This window comes from Hermetia illucens, chromosome 2 (assembly GCF_905115235.1).
Source record: "Hermetia illucens chromosome 2, iHerIll2.2.curated.20191125, whole genome shotgun sequence".
Lineage (NCBI taxonomy): Eukaryota > Metazoa > Arthropoda > Insecta > Diptera > Stratiomyidae > Hermetia > Hermetia illucens.
This window is the reverse complement of record NC_051850.1, coordinates 151,980,300-151,999,769: the sequence shown is the minus strand read 5'-3', so window position 1 is coordinate 151,999,769 and position 19,470 is coordinate 151,980,300. Positions and strand designations below refer to the sequence as shown.

The following is a 19,470-nucleotide window of genomic DNA, read 5'->3' as shown; positions in this document are numbered from 1 at the left end:
CATTAGAACCATTTACGAGAAATCCATCCAATGTACATACAATAATGATACCTATACAATCGTTCAGTAATTACAACTATCAAAAGCGAGAAATACTTAATTAAAAGCTTTCCACACGAGCCCAAAACAACCCAGCACTTGTCAAAATTACACGTTAAGTTACTTATAATTGTCACTCTCTGTACATTCCCACAGAAGTTATTATATCTTTTCTAGCTTATGAATTTCTGATTTGAACAGATGTTTTTAATAAAAATTATACATATATACGCGCTTAAGCACGTATTTCTATTATAGTATAGTACGATTATATGCGCCTACGGCTGCTTATTTCATGGTATCTGATTTACGCCTTATAGGTGAAATTACCAGAGAACGCATGAATAACGAATAAAGAAGATGGTATATCCCTAAAAGATAAAAAGCTTTAGTGTGAAGATAACCATGAAATAAGCTGCTTTACGTGTTAGAATCAAAATATCCCCAAACATCTCAAGGTAATTCACCCTGTTTTCCCAGATTACCATTCTTTGGTACCGATCGGGGGGTTAGAATGAACTACTTATTAAGCAGCGAAACATTAAGTAGCCCTTTCTAAGAATTTCACACAAATGGTGCGATTAAAGGCTTTAATAAATACCATCGTCAGTGTTGGAATTCAAATTTAACCCGTCAGTTTCCACGGTCAGGAAGTAAGGAGGAAAAAAATCCACCATTACCTGGAAGTAAGATAAATTACAGAAACGAGTTTCGAACTCTTTGAACAAATGGTAGGAAGCAGGCGTTCATTATTATTCTAGTTGGTATGGAGCCTTTTGAATTATTCCTATCCTATCAGCCAAAGTCCATAAGAGTAACGAACAAAACAGAAGGTGGGGTAATATACATTGTTGTATTTCATAAATGACTTTTGGATTAGCATTAATCTAGTCCCTCTTTCACAAAAAGATATTTGATTAATTGTCAAAAGTGATTAATGTACAATAGCCATGGACAACGTTCGATAAAAACAGAGGAAATGAGATGGAACTTACATCGAATAACAAAGACTGACAAAGTCTTTACCTCACTTAGTTTAATTGAACGGTATTCAGAAAAGTTTAAGACATCAGTGAAAACTGCTCCGCCATGATTTCTAAGGAAGTGATAATAACTGAACTGTTTTCTCAGGAAAATCTAGATCTGATTTATTATCAAGATATACCCATCATTGAAAAATTATAAGCGCTAATCACTGCAAATATATGTATACTTGCGTTGGGATCTTACGAAATTCGACCTGGGATCTTGGGCCCGGAATGAAAATTATGAGCCCCCGCCTGCACTTTTTTTTCATTCAAATTTCTTCCGAACCCGCGAAAAAAAAGTGGGCTAGGGAAACCCCTTCCCCCTCCAATCTCCCTCTCTCGTTGAGCCTAACAAGATATTCTCCAGTTTTATGTGAGGTTGTGATCACTGGCACCATTGTTACTGACTGCTACGTTCAATTTAATTTAATAAAAGTGAGGATATTTTCTGTCTGGAGAAAAAATGCGACATCGGATCGAGATACTTTTTAAAGCTTTTCCACCATAAAGGATAGCACTCGCAAGAAAATGAGTTTTGGGAGATGAGTTGGATAAGCATCTTAATCAAAGAATCATCGAAAAATAGGAAAGCACTCGTTCCCAAGAAAGATGGCAAGGTCGCCTTTTGTAACAAATTGGCACGAATTACCCCGTACTGACGACCTTCTTCATGATGCACGTTACATCATGGATTTACGACCTAGTTATCACCAAGCGAAAGCGAAAGACTTGCGATAAAACAGCGTTCATGACTCCACTCGGAACTGTTATATTCAACTTTAGATTCACTTTTGGATTCAAAACTGCACCGAATAGGTTTTGACGCTTGATTGACCGCAATTTTTGGCCAGAGCTGAACACATTTTTTTTAAGGATTGCGGGATCCTAAGTCCAAATCCACTTGATGTCGAACCGGACCAAATGGGGAACAACTTATTCCCTTAAAAGTTAAAGTGATGTCCAAATTTGATTGAATTCCCATTAATCTTTCTCCCTAAAAAATAATCCCAAAACAAATCGGGAAACCGGAAGCTGAACGCTTCAGGTATGAAAGGTTTTGTGTATTTCTTACATTTGCCCCATTAGTACATAGCACGTAATATATGCATATATTATGTGAGAGTATCCACTTTCGGGTGATATTGACTTTTATAGTCTTGAATTCGCAAGGAAACGACAACTGTGAGCTATTATCACTTTGTTAGAAATAGTGCGATTTCCACCAAACTTGACAAAATTATGCACTATGTTATAACCTACATTACATTAAATTTCGTGGTTATAGAATGAACTTGAGAATGGGCCCGTTAAAGAAATAACCACTTTCAATCCCGCGCGCTCCCCACCTTTCCAAAAAATGTCAAAACTAACACCAGCTTCGGAAAGTAGTAGCCGCGTCCTTTCGCATGAAAATATTTGGTGGAAAAATGCATGTGTACTCCCTTAAATTCAACGTAAAAAGATGTAACTCGCTGTTTGCGTCAGCGTTCACAGTCCCTACCTCTTCACCAAATTTGGTGTCAATCGCTATAACCGTCTCCGAGAAAAATGCGTGTGATGGACAGACAAACAGACAGACAAATCCTCACCTGAAGAAACCAGAAACAGGTTGGTCATCAAGAGCCCTTGATGAGGATACATTTCTGAGGTTATTGTAGTGGAACACTGAGTTTACTGGAACGGCCATAGAAAAAAAATCGCAGCTGTTCTAACAGATATACCGAGCATATGACGCTTCCATGCTAAGATGTGCACACTCTCGAAGCGAAGTGTCGTACGGAATGCTTGAAGGCCAGATGGCGGAATCAAATCCGAAGAAACACGCCAGAGTATGAACAACGGTACGTCGAATATAAACAGGCACAAAAAAGTTGCAGTGGGTCATCACGAAAAGCAAAAATTATTGCTTCAAGCGACTCTGATGAGGCAGATTCAGATCCATTTGGAGGAGCGTACAAGTCCGTTATGTCAGCAATAAAAGGCAAAAGTTAGATTAGATTATTGTGGGAGATGATTTCGACATTGTTCCCCCAACATCCGGGAACGATCTTCCCAATGATATCAATGAGTGTCAAAGACATACCTCCAGTAACCACAGACGAAGTCTTGAACGCATTGATCGAATCCCCAACAAGGCGCTAAAACTGGCACCAAACATGTTTGAACGGGTATTTACAGACTGCCTAAAAGAAGGGTCCTTCCCCGCAGAGTGGAAAATACAAAAGCTTTTATTGATCCCGAAGACAGGTAAACCGATAGGTGAACCCACATCCTATAGACCTATCTGTCTTCTGAATACAATAGGCCAGGTCCGAGCGAGTAATATATAACCGTCTATATTCATTAATTGATAGTCGGTGTTATTTATCGAAGCGGCGGAAACAAAAAAATGTAGAAATTTCCATCGGGGCGCATGTTGTTAGCTCTCAGTCTTCGCTAAAATACCTGGGAGTAACATTCGACTCTAAGCTGAGCTTTAAACTTTGCAGCTTACTGGGCAGAAAGCGGCGACTATAAGCTCAACACTGGCAAGGATGCTGCTAGATAAATCGCCCCATTGTCCTATATGTTAAGGTGCAGCTGAAAATGCATGCCCAAGATTTAAAAGCTCAAGGAGAAAGCTTGAAACACGTTTAACGGTGAAAAATGTGATAAAGTAGATGGTCCAATCAAATATAGCATGGGACGCGGTAGTTGCAATGGTGAAACGGATCCACCAGCAGCTAAAGGCAGCGGAGACATAGGAAGGGCAGTGGAAGCATAGAAGGGCAGCGGAGGCATAGAAGGGAAGCTACTGCAATTAACGCCACGTAAAGCGGTAGTAGCTCGTTAAGAGTGAACAGCTAAGAACTTAACAGCCCCGCGAAGCAATACCGGAATGGTGGTCCCGCGGGGAGAGTGCGAAGAAAATGTTTTGTTTTACACAAATTCTTAAAAAGTACGTGAAACAAGCCCTCTAATGTGGACAGTCCCACTGAAATTCAAATAGAAAGCATGTAAATAACAACCCGGGAAATCGGAAGCTTGACGCTTTAGGTATAAAAGGTTTTGTGTTTCCCTATGTGAGGAGCAAAACGCAGTTCTCCATTGGCTGATATAGCATTGACTCGAGATATTTAAAACACTAAGTTCTGTCAGCGGCAGTAACCTGCCCAGAACTGAGCGATTTAAATATCTCGGTTGAATGCTATCAGCCGACGGAGAACTGCGTTATGAAATTGCTTCACGCAGTACGGCAACCTGGATAAAGTAGCATTCCACAACTGGTGTTCTTTGTGATCGACGTACCAATGAACCAAGTTTCCCGCAATCTCATCCGTCCTGTCGCCCTCTATAGTTGTGAGTGTCGGCCGACTATAAAAGACAATGAACTGCGTCTTGCGGTAATGGAGACGAAGATGTTGCGTTGGACTAGTGGCGTGACACGTTTTGTTCACACACACACACCAAATGAGGATATTACTTTGACACTAGTAGCCGGATTTTCAGGCGTGGCATGCGTATGCACGATACTGCCCTCTATGCCGGTGCAAAATGTAGTAATCCTAGGATGAACTTAAGAGGGGTTTTTCAGTCAATTTATAAAATAATAATATAGTAATAGTGATATACTACTAGTAAGTTTATTTGAGCAAATATCGGAATGGGACTTTCGAGGCTTAGATTGCACAAGTGTTTTGCACAAAATCTTAAAAAAGGCTGGGGAGAAGTAGATTCTTTATAAATGCGACTATAATATTTCATCCAAATAACATTGGCGTTAATGGCCAGATTTCTATGAAATTTGGTATGTGTATGCGAAATATGGTCCTCTATATTCGTTTTGAGAATGATGGGGTCCTAAGTCCGCATCAACTTAATGCTGGTCCTCTATGCTGGGAAATTTGGTAATCCAAATATGACTTTAAGAGGGGTTTTTCAGTCAATTTCTAAAAGTTGGTAATATACTATTAGTAAGTTTATTTGAGTAGATATCGAAATAGGACATATTCTGAGGCCTAGATTTCATCTAAGTGCATTTTCCTGATTTTTTTCGGATTTTTGGGTTTGGTAGTATCCGAAAATGAGTCCTGTCTCACTTTAAATGCGTACATTTTGACTCCTTACTCGCGCAATTTGCATTCACAGCAAAACTAATATCAGTTTTTATACCCTACACCCTTTAAGCTCCCCCTAAATTTATATCACTCACTGTATGCCTGGTTTTTCAGAGTTCCCATCTGTCCCACCAAATTTCTTCGGATTGGTTTAGCTGGTTTGGAGAAAAGTGCGTGTGACAGACAGACAGTGAATCGATTTTAATAAGGTTTTGTTTTACACAAAACCTTAACAATATAAAAAAATATACGGTATAGATGTCCTATATTCCACAAAGTAATGAACAGGAGACATATATTCACTTAATAGGAGCGACTATTCTAAGCAAGCGGGGTCTCCCATCTCTGGAAGCATCCACACAGCCAAAATATCCAAATTTCTACACGAGAAAATAACCGGATTTCTTCACTAATGTGAAAAAACTTAATATCAGTCACACATCGTACATTTCCAAACATATATCTAACTTCTAAGAAAAATCTAGAAACAATGGGCTCTTGAGGCGATAGTCGGAAAATCTCTCAGTGAAATTTGTTGAAAATTCTAAAAAAAATCATATCAACTTTGCTGCTAATCTCTGTATACAAATTTTATCACAGTTTCTTTGAATTTTTTGTAAGAAGCTTACGCTGATATCTTTTAATACCTCAACACCAGCATGTGAAGAAATATCTTTCGCAGTAGTCCAACTGGCTTCAATGTTGTTCTCCAGAAAATTGAATGAATTAAAGAACAAATAAATGGATAGTCTTGCGGCTTCGCTAGACTTTGTTCGGTGACCAAAGTTCAAGATCATAAAGTTGAAGAAACTCCTGCTTGTGTTGTGAAATTTTGAAAATTTTTCTACAAATTCAAAAATAGAAAGGCATGACTTGGTTGTTACGGAAAAATTTTCCTTCATTTCGAATTGTAGATATGTTTGGTTCAACGTTTCTCTGGATGTAAAAGAATGAACTTATTTGCCTTTGAACCGAAATGTCCTTGAAAAGGAGAGAACGCTATTTTAGCAGGGATTGCTTCCCACGTGGTTCCTTTGACGAATTAAAAATATACTTTGGAGGAAGCGAAAAAATATTTTTTGGGTCGCTATCAATAGAAATTATTAGATAATTAGATAAAAACACAAATCTTACCTTGTGATTACGCTTTCCATCAATGGCAACAATGAAACCAACTCCACAAGCTTCGTGCTCATTCTCTGGATTGTACAATCCTTGAGCTTTGGGTGCTTCCCAGGGCATTTGTTCATGTTCCTGCTGCTCTGCTGAATCTGATTCTGATTCAATTTCAACATCATTGCCAAGATCAATGCTGCTCTTGTCACTACAATCACTACTTTTACCGACACTGATGTTCACGTCACAAATTCCAGCTTCGGAACAATCTTCACTACTTTTAGATTTGTTTTTATCAAGTTCACATTCCGATTCAAAATGATTATTTGTTGGGGCCATTATATGCTTACGACTCTTTTGATTATTGCAAATCCTTTGATGATTTTATTTTCACTCTTATACGTAAGATTATGGATACGTGGACTCTCTCTGAATACTTGAAAGTAATCTTAAAATTCACAAGAACTTAACTAATCTGTCTATAAATGCAATTAGAGACTTAACCGATACAGAACTTAAAATGCACAATTTATTAGTATATTATTACGATGATTATTAAAACTAATCAAATGTCCACGATATCTATCTGGAAACTATTAGAAAAGTCTACTTTTTGGTTGGATTACTTCACACAGAGTATTTGTTCTATTTTTATCACTTGCCAGCTATTTATTGTCTTTTATTCACACGAAAACTTTCGAACAATCGGAAGACTTTCTTTTGGCTGAAAGTAATGAAATCTTATTAAATATTTTTACCAAATGAACAATCTTTTGCAAATCAAAAAGTATCTATGAATTTACTCTAGTAAGCGCGGGAGTGAATTGGCTAACATGATTCTTCGTAGCGGGATGGGGACGATGTGAACGCAAAGTGCGCTTTATCGCGAATGACTTGTCGTGGCAGTAAATGTGCGCGATTGTAATCGTAAATGCGCTACGGAGCTTCCCAGATTCTTAATCAGATACTTTGAGTTCTTATCTGAGTGTATACTTGATATTGAATTTAGGTTTTTTTCATGCACGGACGTAGATACTAAGAACGTCATCAGTCCCTGTGTGGTTTTAGAGGGTAATAGAGTAATGGGGAGTGCTCTTGGGTACGGCTCTTGCTGATAGCCCAGTACGTATGTTGGAAATTTCCTATTTTCGCACTCGCATTTCCTGCTTTTTATTTGCGGAAAATTCTCATTCTATATTCAGGAAAAGTGCCCAGTGCCCAATTATCCAGTATCCAAAGTACGAAATGAAACTACAATTTTTGCTAGAGAATTCATGCTTACTGTACTTTTGAACAACCTAAGAGGCTAATACCACTGTCTTTGAATCTAGCTTTTTCACAAGGCATTACTAGATTGACAGCAATAACGCAATACTTTGCGCCATTTAACTGGGACGCAACGTGATTCTATGTATGCGAAAATACGAGTAGGAAAATGTGGCGGTTAATGAATGGAGCGGAGCGTCACGGCTTGAATTTATTTCATTTTCAATGGATAGTATTTATGCATTAGGGCTAATAGGCAAACAGATTTGTAATGAATATTTGCGCACTTTACAATAAACATCTCAACTTGAATGGTCGCATGCAATCTAGTATCAAATGACCCAATGATTTTCTATGGAATTAAGAAGCTTCAATAAATTTGTTGATTGAGGGGAAGTGTGGAAACTCGAAACTTGTTCACGTAAAAATTGCCCAATGTTGACGCAAAATTTGCATTGCAATTATATGCGGCAAATCCGAAGGATACATACGGATGACTTTCTTCGTTATTTAAAAACAAGTCGGGAAACCAGAAGCTTGACGCTTCAGGTATAAAAGGTTCTGTGTTTCCCTATGTGAAGGGCATAACGCAGTTTTCCATTGGCTGATAGCATTGACTCGAGATATTTAAATCGCTCAGTTCTGTCAATGGCAGTAACCTACCCAGAACTGAGCGATTTGAATATCTCGAGACAATGCTTTCAGCCAATGGAGAACCACGCAATGGAATTGCTTCACGCATTAACACAACCTGGATGAACTGGCATTCCACAACTGGTGTTCTTTATGATCGACGTATCAGCAAACGTCTCAAATCTGAAATTTGCTGCAATGTCGTCCGTCTGCCGCTCTCTATCCTCTGAGTGTTGGCCGACTATAAAAGGCAGTGAACGGTGTCTTGCGGTAATGGAGACGAAGATGTTGCATGAGGATATTCGCGATCGATATGGGGTTGCATCGATCGTGGAAAAACTGCGAATGAGGCGTTTTCAATGGTATGGTCACGTAATTTGCGCTAACGAGAATTCACTTGCCAATATTGGTCTGAATATCGAAGTCAATGGTAAGCGACCAAAAGGCCGGCCGAAACAACGGTGGCTTGATACGCTGGATGGAGACTTAGAAGCCTCGCGATTACATTCACATCAAGCAGTTGATAAAATAAAATGGCGAAACCGATCACGACGATCCGACCCCGCTTGTGAACGGGGCAAAGGCTAAAGAAAAAGAAGAAGATGTGAGGAGCGACGAGTGCATGACAGCTCCGTGTCACATAGCTAAAAATTCATTTAAAATCATTTGATGGAAAGCCATGTATTGATAGTAGTCAACCTTATACGCTTCACACTCTGAGTTTAATATTATTAGTAAATGGAATTTTAATGTTTCACACGAATATCAATTATTCTCGTTAATTATGACGCCAGCATCTTATTTGTATAGCTTAGGATGCTGTTAATTCGCACGAAATCGATAAGTTTAAACTGCTGTAACTTTGACACTAATAGTTGAATTTTCATTAAACTTGACATGCGTATGCACGATACTGCCCTCTATGCTCTTAGTACTCCTAGGAGAGTTTTTCAGTCAATTTCTAAAAGTTGGTAATATACTATTAGTAAGTTTATTTGAGCAGATATCGAGATGGGACATATTTTGAGGCCTAGATTTCATCTAAGCACACTTCCCTGATTTTTTTCGGATTTTTGGGATGGGTAGTTTCCGAAAATGAGTCCTATCTCACTTTAAGTGCGTACATTTTGATTCCTTACTCACGCACTTTGCAATTCACGCCAAAACTAATATCAGTTTCGGAAAATACAAATCCAGACCTTTCATTTGATAATCTATATCCGGTAAAATTTTTTTTTAAATCCCCCCTTTGCATGTATGGGGAGCCCCCCTTTAAACTCCACCTAAATTTATGTCACTCGCTGTATGCGTGGGATTTCATAGTTCCCATCTGTCCACCAAATTTCGTTCGGATCGGTTTAGCCGTTTTGGAGAAAAGTGCGTGTGACAGACAGGCAGACAGACAGACAGTGAATGGATTTTAATAAGGTTTTGTTTTACACAAAGTCAATAGTCAACCGTCTAAATAATTCGAGTAATATTTAAGCACGTCAAGTGAGGAGCTGATATTGCCCGAGATATCCAGGTATGTACCAAACAAACCAATTAAATGGCCACTCTATGTCAAATGAGGTTGAAATACTAAATTTGGTTCCTTGGTTGGCTATACTAAAGAAGGGAATAATTGATTCCCGAAATACGGCATTTGTTTAAATAAAGAAAATTGAAGTAAAATGATTCTCTGATTTCGTGTGAAATCGAAAGATATTTTACCTAAAAACAATCATTTATTTTGGAAAACACATTTGTCTCAAATTATACTAAATATACAGTGGCGGACAGAACACGCAGAACGATTGAAACTTCTCTATTTAGAGCCCGATCGGGTAGTGGGTCATCAGGACCCTCGGCAAGTATCAGGGCATGTTGATAGAACGATAAGTTCGCCGAAAAGGTCACAAAATGCCCCAGCCCCTGTATATAGCAACACCGTGTCGCCTAATAATTTATGATGTCTTACACCTTCGCGATACAGGTGCTAAAGTCTTGGTTGTTCCCGCATCCTGGAACCATAAATTGACACGACAATGGTTAAAACTCGCGGCCGCAAATTCCTCGTTGAGCCGCACATATGGCTGCTGGCAGGTAGATATTAGTTGAGCGCTTTCTTGGCGTTTCATTATGGCGGATATCAGTCCTCTCATTTTAGTCTTCCTGTATCACTATGGGTTGACCCCATCAGTTCCGTTAGGCCATCTGGAAGAACCTCGACCTGATGTTGTCGACCCACGTATTCGCGTACTTTTCTCGACCGTGGACTTGTCAAGGCATATCATTAAATCCGTGAAGTTTTCGAAGATATTCCGGAAACGGCAAGACGCACACGTTTCGAACTCTCCGAATATTTTAGACTCTGCAAAGCGACGCAAATCTTTCAGAGATTCATCTACTCTGTGCTGCGAAACCGTTAGTATTTGTTTATTTGGATGATATTGTGATTGAAAAATACAATTTCCTGCAATCGTAGGTCAGATTACTCGGCCACCTCATTATCTCTGAAGGCATCCAACCGGGCACAGTCAGAGTGTAAGCAATTTCGAGCTTCCTGCTTACGGAAAGAATTGAGGATCTGAGAAAGCTCTTGGGCATGTTAAACTTCTACTGTCGGTTCTGGTCTAAAGCCGGGCACCATCAATTGATTCTTCAAGCTAAAAATCAGAGAATCCCGCCTGATTGCAGGGTCGTCATCGTCAGAGGCTGACCACCAAGCAACATCTCGTGGAAACTACATTTACGGCATCCCCTATGCATGATACACTCCAGCCCTTGAGCATCTTTTCCAAGCAGCTGAACGACATCCAACGGAACAGTACTTACGATCATGAGTTATTAACCGCGTACATTGTATTTAAATGCTTTCGGTATTCTCTTCAAGGCTCACCTTGCAATTAAGTATCCTCTTGAAGACAGGCCATTCACTGTGTTCACGGACCACAAGCCGCTCACTTTCGCTTTGAAATAGAAGCCCGACAAAGCGTCTCCTCACCAATTTCGGCACCTAAGCTTTATTAGACAGTTCATTGGAAAGGATGACGTAGTTGCTGACGCTTGTCCCTGCCGCAGTTCCTCAAAGCCTCAGGACCAACTGTCAATACATATTGTAACGAAAATCACTTTGGAAAATTGTATGTGACGTCAATGTAAATCGTAGTAATGACAATTATCTATGACACCAAAAATTGTATGAGAGTAGGACGAATATTCAGTTAGGATAATTGTTAACAGATGACTTTAATGCCAGTAAGGAGACCTTGTCAAAGGCGCAAAGTAATTCTCTAGTAAAGTGCTTGTATGCCTATCTGGAATGTTCCGCGGGATATAAAAGGACTGGAAGCTCGCCCACGGAGTCAGTTTAGTTCATACGATAACGATAACGTTGAGACACGTGAATTCCAGCAGGATCCTGCATCGACTATCGAGAGTACCGAGGAAGTTGTTGGAACTTTCGTAATAAATGGCAACGATATGAAAATTTGCAAACTTTATCGAGTATAACTGAAAAATTGATGGAAGAGTTTGTAAGACAACAAGAAAAATTCAAGCAACGGTTAGAAGAAATGAAAAGGAGGTGAACGAAGAATAAAAGGAAATTGCTCAGGTAGTAGCGTGCCGAGAGAATGAAAAATCGCAGTATGAAGGTACTCCTGAAGTAGCAGAAAAGATAGAAACTACAAAGCGATTGGGAGATTCTGCTGAAGAATTTCAGGAAAGAAAAGAGGGAACTCTAATGTGTCAGGATGAAAAGCCGATGTATCAGGAAGTGAGTACATATACAGAAGGAAGTAACACAGCGTGAGAACGCCAAATAAGATTCCAAAGCCGATGGAAAAGGTGGTGCAAGAAGTTCAAAAACGACAGGAGGAAGATGACAAATTGCAGTCCAGTCAGGATATTCGAAAATCACAAGAAGGGGTCAGTGAGGCGGTGACTAAAGAGGAGGAGCCAAACTGCTGAGAAGCAGTAGACCGTGGAGAGGTCATAAGTGAAGGTGTAAAATGGCAGGAGGCCATGCAGGACACTGCAAAGTCGGAGGAGACGACTGTTCAAGAAGTGATACGTCGGCAGACGGAAAGTGTGAACTGGCAAGAAGCAATTGACAAAAAGAACTTGAGACTGTTCAGGACAAAGATAGCAACAGGCATATGCTGGATGGCAAGGAATCTAGCAACAGTTTACGACTCGTTTAGTGACTTGAAGACAATGGTTTGCCGAACTGTAAAATTGGTAAGTGTAACACGTATGCACCTTTTTAGAAGCGAGTGCATCCATGATTGGAGCAGAGGAAGGTACGTAACACGGAATTATGAGAAGCGTCGCAGAAAGTGGAACGAATCAGAAGGGATGGAAAAATGGACACGAAAAAGGTGGTAATTACTGTGAAGAAAGCGAAATGATAAATAGAAGAAAATTGAAAAGTAAGGAGGATATGCGAGTGGATATCGTGGAGAGATCCAGTAGAGTTTATCGTTTGAGTGCTACGACAGAGCAAGAGCTGACTTTCGAGCAAGTATGGCAACGTTAGGGAAAAGTGGTGAAAGTAAAGGAAACAATCAATTTCTGGGACCAAAGAGGAGAATGGGATGATTTAACCGTCAAAATTTGCATACCTAAAATTGATGCGGCACAACAGCGGAATCCTCTGCAAGTGGATAGATATGTATTGAACATTTCGGAAAATGAATAGCGTAGAGTCGTACAAATGTTGATGGTTGTGTTACGAGTAACGACCCGGGCATCATTTTGGGACATCATGAAGTAGTAACCAATCAGCATTTGGATGTCACCAGACGTATAGCAAAGAACGAGCGGTAGTTCTACTGGGCTACATGTTAAGGATCAGATTGCGTAAGATTATGTGATCAACATGAGTTTGCAAAAAGGTCGAAGATACGAAGGTTGATGCTGATAAGTGAGCTTGGAACTACATTCGGAAGGAGTTTTATGGTTGAGGTAAAGCCGTCATCAAAAAGCTGTAAGGAAATATTGCACCCTTCAATAGGGAGACAAGCAAGATTTGATGTAAGAACCAGTTCTGTTGGCTTTTTCAAGGATCAGTTGCTATTGCTGCAGAGCTACAGCACAAGAAGGGAAAAACACTAAAGTTGCAATTAAAACTGGAAGTACCTAGGACAAAGCTGGACGGAAATGAGATTGGAGTACCTCTGCAACCATATTAAAACTCATTTGTTCTGTACTCTTTGCGGAGGAGATCAACAAACCACCTTTTTTCGGCCTTGCTTAAGTACTGTCAACCATCTTGAAACTCGCAAGGAGTACAGAACAAAGTCCTTACAGGCTTTCTGTGCCAATTCCTTGTTATCGGTATTAACTTTGGTTTTTTTCGATTAAGTGTTCTGTCGCCTTTCGTAAACTGTGAGAAGTATTCTGGCGCTACCCCTGATGGGAGGCCTTAGGGACGTTGTAAAGCCAAACACCTTGACTTCTTCCTAAGTCAAGCAGCCCAAATGCATTACGAAATTCAGGGGTTTCACAATAAAATCCCTGGCAATTGCTTATTAACACAGGCTAGGCAGAACGTTGATGATGAAAACTGGGCCTTTAACAGCTCGCAGATTCGGTATTTTGAAAGTGTTAATCAAATCCTGTAATAAAATCTAACTCCCTTACAAAATGAGTTAGTGTTGAAACACCAGCCCATGAAGGGATTATTTTTCTCAATATGATTTTTTACTAGGTAAACCTCTATAAAAAGCGAAAACAGCTTCATGGTTTCGTACCAGGGCAGAGGCAACTAGTTAGACATTGCCTCACCTCCGCCCTGAGAGCAGCGTGATCGAAGCGGTCTGCAGATGTAAAATGCTCACTTTGTATAATTCACAGACCATGACATGACTACGATTTATATTGAGTGTAAACCCGTCAATATTGGACCAAAGCTTGGCCAGAGCTGGAAATATTTTGTTTGAGGAATGAGGATCCTAAATCTCCATCCACTGGATGTCGGGCCGGACCAACTAGGGAGCGACTGCCCTGGTATGAAACCATGAAGACGTCTTCGCTTGTTATTTTTGAGCCCAAAAGTGGGGACCAAAAAATGAGGGAGTAAGTTACTCCCTATTTGGTCTAGTCCGATATCAAGTGGATGCGGACTTAGAATTTTTCAATCCTCAAAGAAAAAATGTAAACCTATAGATTATAGTTGTATATAGTGTAGTTATCCAGCATGCGGTATCCTGTTGTATTGAATTGTTCTTAATAGGGAGTTCTTGTGAGGCACAATTTTGCTTTTTTTAAATGCATGATGATAAATGTCTATGTACCGTATATTACAAAAAAAAACTTTCATAGCTGAGTCTTCGCAAGCTCCGAGTAACATCAGCCGTTGGTTGACTATATCTTATACATTCACGAGATAATAACTTTTTCTGTTCAGCTATTTTGGTAATACCTATAAAACTAGATTTAACTCTGCGCAAAAATAAATGCCTTCAAGGAACACGAGCCTCACAAATCATACAAGAAGGTAACTAACTGCCTTATAAAATACGAAAGAAAAAAAACATAAAGATAAATTATCTCATTCTCTGATTCCTCGGGGCCAAATTGAAAACTCCAAAAAAATTTAAGGTGATTTTTCATCAAAGGATAGCCCCCACAAGGCACCTCAAGAACAGATACTGAAAATTCACTTATGCAAGTAAAATCAGCCCAGGAAAAAGTTTATAATTCGATAAATTGACCTTTTTACTACTTTTCCTTGAACGGCCATATGATCCCTTGTTGGATTTTCAACACGACATACAGCCAAACTTTTGCAATAAAACAGTTTGAGAAGAAAAGCTTTCCAACTTTACTTTCTTATCCATATTGAACATTTAGATGAAAGCCTAGGATAAGAAGTTTCATGAACCTTTCTAGAACTGCCTTAGGATGTTCCTGGCGAGAGTTATTTTTCAATTTTCCACAAGCCTACGGTTTGCGAAATTAAATACTTCGGACATAATGCATAATAAGAAAATATATGTATCCTTCAAATATTAACATAATATATTTCCCCACTCTATCAATAATCATGCCATATTGCAATAAATAAATGCGACTATAGATCAATAAATTTTCATGATGAATTCGAGAAGTGTTCGTGTTTCGCTTTAAATTCAATCCACTGAATTTTTCCACAGTCTTCATGGTGAGTGGCTTTTCCTATCAATCAACATTTACTTCACTTGAAAGGTTTCCCATTCATTCTGAAACAATATGAATGAATGGTTCACAAATTGAATTAGCAGGTCATGCGCTTTTAGTGGTAAATAATGAATTTCAGAAATCCGAAATGAAGATAATCACATGAAGGGCAGTTATATATGTATTGTCTTAAAGTAGCATTGACCCATGAAATAGATACTCCGATTATTTCTGAATTTCCACACACTTTCGCAACTCTGTATTTAGGATGATGTCTGTAGTATCCTTCAGTTTCACGGCATGAATCATCTTTGTTTCTTTTTTGTCGTTTATGGGTCTGCTACAAAAATTTATTTGATTGTTCGCAGCATCCTATCATATAGCACTTTTTATCCTTAACCCAGCCTAGGCTTACGTACTTCAAAACATATAATAATGAAAGAACTGTGTACATCGAACCCAAAAATAATTATTAATCCTTTTATAATTTAGCCTCGCAATGCCATGTACATTTTCATACAAACGGACAGTCAGATGCATTTTACCTAAGCAGACCGGTCCAGGCAATATAGAAATATGTATTTGCATGTAGTGATCAAACGGATGGAATTCAAGAAGCCTACTTTCTTTCAGTCGGTCGATCGATCACCTAGCGAGTGTTAAGGGGGAAGGACTTTGTCACAGCAGGCGAGTGGCTGGAGTATTGTGCAAAATGGTTTGTCGCACTTCAGCCCAGCTTTTTGAATAATTTGCTATTAAATTTTCATTTCTATTATTTGAAGCAGCTGCGTACCCTAAAAGCCCGATTTGTGAAATTATTGACTTCTCGGTTGTTGGTAAAGAGGGCAGAATCCCATTGACTCACAAAGGAAATAAATTGGAACTGGAAATTGGAAGATTTAGTAGAGGACCGCTGGAGTACGAGTGGTGTCGTTAAAAATGCCGTGTTATTTGTGATTTGTATGTTACACCGTGAAAAGACTTTACAAACTTTATTTATTTAAATGAACTCACATTAGAGTTATATAATTCAAAGGAATATTTTTAAGACAATGAATTTTTCCCCATAGTCTGAAGTAAATTTTCATAAAGATTGTCTGCAGTACATTTATTATGCAGCTTCAAGCAGCTAATTTGTGACTTAATCACAATTTGTAAGCGTCCGCGTTCGAGGTTCCGTGTAGTTCCGGAGTCACGGAGGCACATGAATTACTAAATCATAGGTTACATATTTACATACTTTTAATATCAGGCAAGAAAACAGAACGATCACCTCATTCCGGTGCCTGCTGGATAACGACAACGACGGTCCTAGCGGCAACCCCTCCTGGCAATATCCTTCTGCCGTGCAACCAGGACAACAGCCTCGGATCGGACGGATTCAACGGGAATGACTTCAGCAACGGAATATGACTTATTCTTTTGGAACTTGGAACGTTCCCACTCGAAATAGAATCGGAGCTCTATGAGAACTTCTCAAAGAAATTTCAGGATACAATATCAACATCTTGGCAATCCAAGAAAGGAAATGGCTGCAAGTAGCAACAGTATTCACGAGTAGAAAGCAGAGAATTTGGGGTGGCATTTATCGTGGACAACAAATTCAAAGAACGAAAGGAAAAAAAATCTTGACTGACAGTTTCGTCCAGGTCAGAGGCAACTCATCAGACGCTGCCTCACTTCTGTCCTGGGATCAGCAGGACTGAAAGTGGCACCTGTTGCCAAGTGAAATCCCTCCCAAGTTCAAACCTAGACCAGGCCGAAGTGTCGTGTTTGCGATTACATATAAAAAGGGGCGATTATCACCTGTCGCCACTTTCGGTAACGCTGCTCCCAGGGCAAAGATGAGGCAGCTTCCCCAAAAAGGGGAATTCGTGAACCACAAGAGAGAAAGTAAGTTGCTTCCCAAGTGGTCCGGTCCGTCATCAAGTGTATGCGGACTCAGGACTCCCAGCATCCTCAATCAAAGAACGAATCATTAACTTTAAAGCAATAAAGAACGACTGTGTGCGATCCGTATTAAAACAAGATTTTTTAACGTATGGCTGGTGAACTGCCATGCATCAACGGAAGAAAAAGGCGGCGCTCTCACTGTCTTTTAATGACATGAAAATAGTATTAAGGGATTTCGACGCCCAGGTTGGACGAGAGGATTCTCATCGAGAAAGGAAGGCTCAGCCTCCATGAAAACAAGAATGTGGAAGAATCGTGGAACCAAATTAAACACACGATTCACAAAGCGGCTTTTCCAATCCTCGGGGTCACCAAGCAATGTAAGCGGGACATCAACCGAGATACTTGACTTTGGAATGAACATGTCTAAATGAAGGTCCGTGAAAAGAAATGCCTCCATCACAAGTTTCTCGACGATAAAACGCCCGCTAATTGGTAAATTTGTAAGGATGCCAACCGGGAAGCAAAGAAAGCGATCGCTGTCATCCGAAGCGGTCCATTACAAAAATCTTTACGATGAACTGGATACTCGGGATTGCGAGAGAGATCTGTATCGATCTGCGACACGCACGCACATAGGATGTCGAACATTTCTATTGCGTTATTGACAAGAGCGGTACTTCGCTTACCAACCGTCGAGCCACGATGGATAGATGACGAGAATATTTCGAGCAGATTTCAACTGAAGAATTTTTCATCCTCCACTTTCACAAACATTGCCGACATTTGGACCAGTTCCACCTGTCAACGCATCTGAAGTCGAGGAGGCAATAAAATGAACGAAATCGGCGAAAGCAAACAGGATCTGACGACATTGAATTTGAGCTCTGGAAACCGAAGAGCTGGGAACCAACATTGGGGCGCAGTGAAATCATTAATCGGATTATTCAGGAAGGAAGAACACCATCTGACTGGCAAGAAAGTACCACTGTTCCAATATGCAAAAAGAAAGGTAGTCCAGAAAAATTACCGTCCGATCCGGTTATTTCCAATTCCATGAAGATTTTTTAATTCATTCTTGACAACCGTATTCTCGAAATCGTTGAAATAAATGTGAATCAAGCCGGATTTGTCAAGAACCGAGGAACTACTGACGTAATACACACCGCGCGGTTACTCATGGAGAAACACCGTGAGAAGCATTGCCCTCTTTACATTGCATTTCTTAACTTGTCTGGTATGTTTTACGACAACACTTAGTATCAGAAAAACTCGTGCGCTGGGTTCAATGACTCTACCACGATCCGTAAAATAAAGTTCGAAGTTTGACGGGTCTATCAAAACCGCTTCGTGTCTCTGTTGGTGTTCATCAAGGCAGCGCCCTCTCACCACTCCTTTTTGTTATTGTTATGGACACCGTCACACGGGGCATCCAACGTCCAGCGCCTTATACACTGCTTTATGCAGATGATGTTTTCCTAGCATCTAATAGCAAAAATTATCTAGAGCAACTTGTCCAAAAATGGAATGATCGCCTCATGCAACACGGTCTTAGATTTAATCTGAATAAAACTGAGTTTTTGAGGACCGATCCCCATGAAACAGGCAAAATCACTGTCAGTGGCAGTGACCTGCCAAGAACTCAGCGATTTAAATATTTCGGGTCAATGCTATCAGCCAATGGAGAACTGCGTTATGAAATCGCTTCACGTATTACGTACCCTAGATGCAGTGGGGTTCCATAGCTGGTGTTCTTTTCAATCGACATATCAACGAACGTCTCAAATCTAAAATCTACCGCCCATCCTGTCGCTCTCTATAGTTCTGAGTATTGGACGACTATAAAAGGCAATGAGCGGCGTCTCGCGGTAATGGAGACGAAGATGTTGCGTTGGACTAGTGGCGTGACACGTTTTGATCACATACGAAATGAGAAGATCCGCGATCGTCATGTGATTGCACCGATCATAGAAAATTGCGAGGGAGACATTTTCGGTGGTATGGTCACGTGATTCGTGCTAATGAGAATTCGGTTGACTAGATTGCTCTCAACATCAAAGTCGATGGTAAACAACCAAAAGTCCGACCGAAACAACGGTGGCTTGATTCGCTGGATGGGGATTTAAAACCCTCGCGTTTGCATTCAGAGCAGGCATTTGATAGAATCAAATGGCAAAGCTCACATGGCACACCTGCACTGTTTACTTGCGCCACTTTTTGGTCCGCTTTTGGGATAGTTGTTCTCTCATGGT

The 19,470-nt window shown here is 40.0% G+C and overlaps 1 protein-coding gene across 3 annotated transcripts in view; it reads right to left on the bottom strand.

Moving 5' to 3' along the window:
* The window catches only part of LOC119650296 (glutamate synthase [NADH], amyloplastic), a 183,983-nt gene that overhangs the window by 66,927 nt on the left and 97,586 nt on the right, over positions 1-19,470 (bottom strand). For 2 of the 3 annotated variants that reach the window (XM_038052932.1, XM_038052934.1), the window contains exon 4: positions 6,299-7,004. In XM_038052932.1, the coding sequence (XP_037908860.1) occupies positions 6,299-6,619 (321 nt within the window). In that variant the 5' untranslated portion in view covers positions 6,620-7,004. Of the gene's footprint in view, positions 1-6,298; positions 7,005-7,083; positions 7,193-19,470 lie in introns of those variants that run through there. The other variant, XM_038052933.1, reaches the window with a different exon arrangement.